The sequence below is a fragment of the Lolium rigidum genome, chromosome 6 (genome assembly GCF_022539505.1).
Source record: "Lolium rigidum isolate FL_2022 chromosome 6, APGP_CSIRO_Lrig_0.1, whole genome shotgun sequence".
NCBI lineage: Eukaryota > Viridiplantae > Streptophyta > Magnoliopsida > Poales > Poaceae > Lolium > Lolium rigidum.
The window spans coordinates 265,199,048-265,206,246 of NC_061513.1; the positions used below are offsets into that span (position 1 = coordinate 265,199,048).

Consider the following 7,199-nt stretch of genomic DNA (forward strand, 5'->3'; position numbering starts at 1 on the left):
CTCACCGTGTGGGACGCGGCCAAGCCGCTGCTGATATCCTCCTACGACATGGGCGGCTCCATTCGTCTTCTCCCGCGCCGACGCCGTCGAGGCCGAGGCCACTTGCCTGCTGCGCATGAGGAGGCGATGTTGGAGACCACGCCGGCGAAGGGAGGGCCACGACCTGCTCCACGCAGAGGACCACTTCAGCGGCGGGAGGGCCGCACCCGGCTGCAACGACGGGAGGGCCGCAGGGTGCTCCGTCGTGCGTTCGGGAGGAAGACCGTTTCGTAGAGAGCGGAACGCCGTTTCGTAGCAGCCGGGCAAGTCGCGGTGGCGGCGGCCAACTTGGCCCTTGTCGACGGCTTGCTCGCCGACCCGGAGAGCGGTCTGTGCGGCCTCGATCTGCAGCAGGGCTCCGGAGAGGGCGATGCAGAGGAGCAACCCAGGCACGGAGCCGCCGAGCGAGACCCACGCGGCGTCGCGGGCGCCGACGATGGCGGGTGCCGCGGCCGGCGAGTCGGCATGGAGCAGGGCCACGTAGGCGAAGGTGGCATCACCGGCGCGCAACATCTGCGTCGCATCCAGTAGCTCCACCGCAACCTCGACGGCCGCCAGGACGGCCACCCTTTCTTCGTCGACGGCAAGGCCCGTGGCGGCGAGGAGGCAGCCGGCCGCTCCGAGGTGGCCGCGGGACGACCGCGACCCTGTCCTAGGCGTGGCTGAATAGCTTCCTAACCGCGCGCACCATGAGTCGACCTTCCATCTCCAGCTCCTTGCGCATGCACCGGAGCGCTAGGAGCTCCACCGTGGAGAGGAGATCATGAAGGCGAGCAGCGCTGACGCCTCTGCAGTCGTTGATAAGAGCGACGTCAGGGGCCCCCTCGCCGCCACGCAGAAGCGAGGCGAGGTCAACCGCAACTGCGGCGAGGTGGCGGCGGTCGAGGCCGGCAAACGCGAACGAATCACGGAGACGCTCCCAGAACAGCGGTTTCCATGGCACCGCCGCCATCTACTTCAGAGCGGCGACTCGCTCTGTCTCTCTCTCGGGCGCCGCTGTTGGCTGGGTTCGACTCGGTGCTCTCGGAGAATATTTCCGCCGACGACTTCTGTCGCCCGGCGTACGGCTCCTCAAATACCGGCTGCCACGCTGGCGAGGTGGACCCCACGGCTGTAACGGCCAATTAACCTTGCCTCCGCGGTGAAATAAAAAAAGGATCTACTCGTGCCCTAACGGCTCGCACACGGACGTTAGTTATGACAAGTGGGTCCGCGTAGTTAATTCGTTGTTAACTCCAGAGTTGCTCTATTTGTTACAAGCTGCCCTAGAAGTTGCACTTATTTGTTAAAATTACCAGAGTTGGTACCAACTCGCAACCGTTGCCCCAAAAGTGGTACCTATATGTAATTTACTCTCCTCGCTCCCAGCGGCCACGTACGGTACAGGATACGTATCCCTTGCCTCCTCCTGCCAGGCGGGGCCGGGCGCGGACACGATTCGAATTTTGAAAGCAAGCCGAGCCCGAGACCGTAGTAGTATTTCATTTTAGGCAAGGAGTAAAGTGACAAGACAGGCAGGCCAGGTGGACCCCACTGCCAAGACGAGACGAGGCAACTCCTTCTCCGCAACGCTCACCTCACCACACCGCTCCCCGCCGCTATAAAGGCGCCCCGCCCTCCTCCCACCCCACCTCTCCCCACCCACGCGGACTTATTTCTCTCCGCCTTCACACCACCACCGGCGGCGACCACACCCAGCCGCCCGCCGCCGCCAGCCGGAGAACCAGTACCCGCCGCCACCGATCTGCACGGATCGGCCGCCGCGCGCCTTCCTTGAGCAGGTACGGCCGCCGCTCCGATTTACCCTTTTCTACCTGTGCCGTGTGCCTCTAGCTTTGGTTCCGATTGGTTGGGAGTTCTACGCCCTCCCCCTCCTTGTTCGGCGGCGGCGGGCGGTGGGGTGGTAGATTGACCCGCCGCCCGACGATCTCCCCGTCGGCGCGGGATTACGAGTTTGTCCTGTTCCGCCGCCGCCTAGATAGCAGTACACGCAAATAAAATTAGCCTGACAGGTAGAACAGAGTTCGGTCACGCACGTGCTAGATTGCTCCCCGTCTGACGGACGGAACCGGTCGCTGCTATCCCGATCGGTGTGTTCAAGGAATCGCTGCTGTTCTATCCATCCGTAGATGGGCTATCTACCAGTTATCTGTAAGGCGTGTAGCAAAACTGCTCTCACCATCCATTTCCGGTAGCTTACCACTTCCAACACATATACTAGGTACAAATAATTTGGCTCAGGATAAGGATGGATGCCCTGTTCTTTCATAACCTGCCATATCTGGCCCCAAGTTAAAATCACGCAACCACAGCTTGTTATTATACAAGACAATACAATATATGTGCTACGTTTAAGAGGGGTCAATGCTATCCCCTTTTCTGGCAATTGTTCAATTTTGCATATATTTCCTTTACACAGATATAAGCATTGCCCAGGTTCTCATGATTGATTAGTATGGCACAAAGACCATTTCTTTTTGATTACCAAATGCCTGCCAATGCTCGGGTTTGGCTTCAACCAGGACATACCTGCTGAAACCAGCCAAATGAGCTCTGGTCTTGTCTGATTTTCTGTGTTCGGGGGAAGTGATTGCGTAGAACCTTGTATTCAGGAGCTGTATACATACGGCTTTTACCATTTCCCTCTGCAAATTCACCTCCAGGCGTGTAAACAATCACAGAATTTGTAACTGCAGTCCACAAGAAAACAAGTCTTGTGGGGTTGACCTATAGAGAATCTACAGTCATGTCTTGCCAATTTTGGGATCAGTCATACATGACTGGACGTCAAGGGGATAACTGTCACGTGGGTCGGTGGATTGAGCTGCCGTCCCGCCAAACCTCAGTCCCTGCGGGTCAGGACGAAATTACGTGTCTGTATTGTTTTGCGGTAGCCGAGATAGACAAGTAAAATTATAAACCCCTACTCTTGGATGACGATAAGGATGGCCCATTGTTTTATCACCTTCCATGTCTGACCTCGAGTTGAAATTATCCAACCACAGATGAGACAATAGCTTGTTATTAGAAGCCAATAATTGTACTCCATTTAACAGGGCAGTGTTGCCCCCTTTTGTGGTAATCCTTTAATTTTGCCATATCCTTGCCACCAATAAGCATTCGTCATTAGTTGCTGCTGTTCTATCCGTAGATGGGTTATCGATTATGTGCGTGGCGTGCAGCGACCTGCTGTCAGCTACCATTTCCGGCCACTTTGCTTTGTTACCCCGTCAAACAGATATGCTAGAGAATTTAACATGTTTTACTCCTCCATCTCTTGGCTGATGATAAGGATGCCCTGTTGTTTTATCACCTGCCATATATGTGCCCAAGTTAAATTTATATAACCACAGATGACACAACAGCCTGTTATTGTACAAGCCGATGTATGTAGTTATGTACTACATTTAAGAGGACAATGCCCCCCCCCCCCCCTCTCTTTCTGGTAATTCTTCAATTTTGCATATTTTCTTGCACCAATAAAAATTGTCCATGTACTCAGGTACTGATTGGTTTTTATGGCACAAAGACCATTTATTTATTTATTTGGAAATGCCTGCCAATGCTTGGATTTGGCTTAAACCAGGACATACCTGTTAAAAGCAGTGAAATGTCTAATGTAGTCTGATTTCCTGTATTTGGGGATGCGATTGGGTAGTAACTTCAGACTGAGACTTATTCAGGCGCTGCATGCATACGTCTTTTACAATTTCCATCATCCATCTCCAGGCTAGTGAATAGTCCCATATGTTCTGTAGCTGCACTCTACCAGATTCATATTGATCACTCTCACGATTGGTCTATTGAGAATCTACAGTCATTTCTTGCCAATTTTGGGGTACGGTGAGCAGTCATGCAGGACTGGATGCCAAAGGGATAACACCTCGTGGGCGGGGTTACCCAATGTGTCGTCTCCTGACAGTGTGTCTAATTTGCCTGTCTAGGTCCAACTCGACTGATTGGCGGTGAATAAATGCAGTGAGTTTACCATTAGACATAAATAAGGCCACAGACACTTTCGTTAATGTATGAGTAGATTAACTAATCAATATGCCTTTGTAGTTTTAGGAGCAGATGAAGTTATTTCCATGTTTTGACACCTGAGTTGCAACAGTCGCTAGCTCAGTAATATCCATCGTCCATGTTGATCTATGCTAGCACATAATTTCAGTGAAATTGGCAATGTTGTCTGAGCTGACGTTCATCCAATCTGTGATTCCAGGTTAAGGACAGTAACCAAACCAGACTGCTTCTTGGCTAGGCATCATCAGAACCATCTCCAGGTGCCAGAAATGGATCGCATTCAACCCAGGGATGGGCAGCACAATGAACCTACGCCCTTAGGTAGCTGGACTTCACCTGTGCTCTATCAGGCTTTTCATCTCAATTATGATATAATAATAGCAACACTCTTTTGTTCCAATCTCAGATCAGAAGCTTTTTGAGCATATGGGAGGCGATGCACCCCTTAGACTTGGTCCTCCAGGCTTTGGGGGTATGGCAAGTAGATCAAATGACGCTACTACATCTTCAAGCCATGCTATGCAGTTTCCAGGCCATAGAGTTGGAAACCAAGGAACCTCGCATGTTTCCTTTGCTCCATATCGTCCTGGAAGATCCAGTAGCAGTGTACCATATGATGCTCAGCCAAAACCTGCTCCAAGTTACCCACATGGTTCTGAGGAATTGTTTCCTCCAATGAGTTCCCATGTGGACAGCAGAAGGGTTGCGGTGAAGCGAAAAAACCCTGTGGATGGATTGGGTGCCGGTGACTATTATGTGGGAAGCTCTTCCAGTAGTCGGTTCTCTAATATTGTGCAGCCAAATTCTACTGCACATACTGAGCCTTTATTTCCTCAAATGCCTTTAAGCATTGGTCCAAGCAACTGGCATGACCAACCCTTGGTTAATCAAGAAGGGTCTCAGAGGAATGTCAGAGCACGCCATGATCAGGCCAATATTTCTGTGGAACCTAGACCAGGTTCAACTTCCACATCAAGCAACAATCACCTGCCGCTGTTCCATTCAGCTGCAAGTGCTTTCCGGAGTACATCAGCAGAGAGGAACCAAGCACTTTTTTCTCTGCAGACAAGAACATTACCTTCAGGTTAGTTACCTGCAGAAAAATATCTTACTTTAATTTGCTAGATGTATTATTGTTATCTTTCTAACGCACTTCCCTGCATAAAATCTTTGGTTCATATGATCAATGCTGCAACCAAACATAAGCCATCTTAATTCTGTATGGATTGGATTTTTGTGACTTGACTTTAGTAGTTACCTTCTGTTTTTAGTCCTGCGCTGCAGTTTTACCGAAAAATGTGGATTGTTAGTGTCCCTAATCTTCTATATGATATAATAGCATATTCTGTTTTATTTTCTTGCTGTTTAATACTGTTGTTCAGGCTTACAGTACATGTTATACCTGTGTTTAGGGGCCACTGGGATTACTGGTAGGGCCTCGACGGGAAGGCTGCACCATCCTGCTATGCAGAGCAGCTCAAGTATTGCTGCTGCCCCACCTGTCCATGGTTCTTCAGACACTGCAATGTTCGCCAATGGTGGCTATCCTGCTCCTAGAGCTGTTCATGGTGACGGCGTTTCTATCTATGCTCATCCATCATCTGCAGCTTCCTCCAGCTCAAGAGCAATTCCCCATAATGCAGTCATTGCGAGCTATCCACCTGCAACTTCTACATCCATGAGGATCAATCAGCCATCTCCTGTTGGCACCGCTGCATCTTCTAGACAAGCAAGGCATGTTTCCATGGCACATGCTAACAGTGGAAGGAACAGAATGGCGAGGAGCTCATTGTATGGTCATCCTCTGATGCTTGAGGCACAGGTAGATGTCTTGCTTCCTGTTTTCAGGTAATTTAGGTTGTATCCATGTAGGTTTGAATCTTTAATTGATCTAGTTGCTGTTTTGTGAAGCGCCTTATGCTGGAAACCCAGTTGGCTTACTATCAGTCATCAAGGCAAGCAGTTGCTGACCCCCACAGGGACTTGAGACTGAACATTGATGAGATGAGCTATGAGGTACAGCTGCCGTTTGATTTTTCATTCAAGTGCTCATGAAACTTGGCGATCATTTCTAAACCTTTTTCCGTCTTCTGTGTGTAGGAACTGCTGGCTTTAGAGGAAACCATAGGCAATGTCAACACTGGCCTTGCTGATGAGAAGATATCAGGTTGTGTGAAAGAAGTGGTCTGTTGCAGCTCTGATCAGGCGGAGGACGACGAGGATGAGGAGGATGGGAGGTGTTTAGTCTGCCTGGTACAGTTTTGTTCCACTGCTGTGTGTCTGATTGCCAGTTCCATGTTGACCAATTTTGTTACAGCCATGTGTTGAATCATTTCCTCCATCCAGTTCTAATGTATGGCCTTCGAATCATGTGCAGGAGGGATACATAGACAATGATCTCCTGGGAGTACTGAAATGTGGGCACGACTTCCACTCAGGCTGCATCAAGAAGTGGCTGCAGGTGAAGAACGTGTGCCCGGTGTGCAAGCAGGCTGCGGCTTAGAACGTGAGAGGAAGCAAGCCGCAGCTTAATAGACGAGGGGAAGCAAAATAATTGGCGTTCCTCTCCATTTATTCTAGAATCAGGCTCAGTTATGCCTGTCTATTCTTTCGCGTCTTAGCCATGGAAATAAGTGCGCTAAGACGGCTCATTTGGTGGGTTGCTGCAGTAGCCGTGTTCTGTCTTGCCGTAGAACTTTCAACATGCAATTGCTAGAGATTCTCCAGCTATTATTTAAACTATATATCATGGTTGTCTGGCTGTTGGGTGGACACAGCACATCAGGTGCTGATAGTTAGTTTAACGTATCGATGCCGTTGGTCTGAGTTGTGAATGTCTGGTGGCAGATCAGGCGTGATTGCTTAAGCAATGATGCCTGTTAACTCGATATTTCTTTCGGGTTAACTTTACTGCTGTTTGCTATTGTTGCGTGTGTGGCTGCGTACATGTACGTGGGTGCACCACAGGCCTGTCCCAACTGCTATCTTGTGCTAATTTCCTGAATAAAGGAGTACTAAACCAAAAGGTTCTGGCGCTTTCTGTCCCACGTCGAATTGAATAGATGGACATCAACGCTCCTTCTGTCAATCGGTCTGTATGTGGACTGGATAGACAACTGTGGTTGGAAACAAGGCTA

General features: G+C 50.1%; 1 protein-coding gene across 1 annotated transcript; it reads left to right on the forward strand.

The window, feature by feature from the left end:
* The first annotated feature begins 1,236 nt into the window (after positions 1-1,236).
* LOC124664076 (probable E3 ubiquitin-protein ligase HIP1) lies at positions 1,237-6,806 on the forward strand. The gene is made up of 8 exons (XM_047201678.1): positions 1,237-1,243; positions 1,646-1,820; positions 4,262-4,383; positions 4,469-5,146; positions 5,475-5,884; positions 5,974-6,078; positions 6,163-6,315; positions 6,440-6,806. Exons 1-8 carry the CDS (start codon positions 1,237-1,239, stop codon positions 6,563-6,565), a joined length of 1,776 nt encoding a protein of 591 aa, XP_047057634.1. The 3' UTR covers positions 6,566-6,806.
* The last annotated feature ends 393 nt before the right edge of the window (positions 6,807-7,199 follow it).

Excerpts from the sequence above, each read along its gene's own strand:
- LOC124664076 (XM_047201678.1), top strand. Across the intron at positions 6,079-6,162 it reads TTGATGAGATGAGCTATGAG|GAACTGCTGGCTTTAGAGGA; the intron begins GTACAGCTGCCG and ends TTCTGTGTGTAG. Across the intron at positions 6,316-6,439 it reads GGAGGTGTTTAGTCTGCCTG|GAGGGATACATAGACAATGA; the intron begins GTACAGTTTTGT and ends AATCATGTGCAG.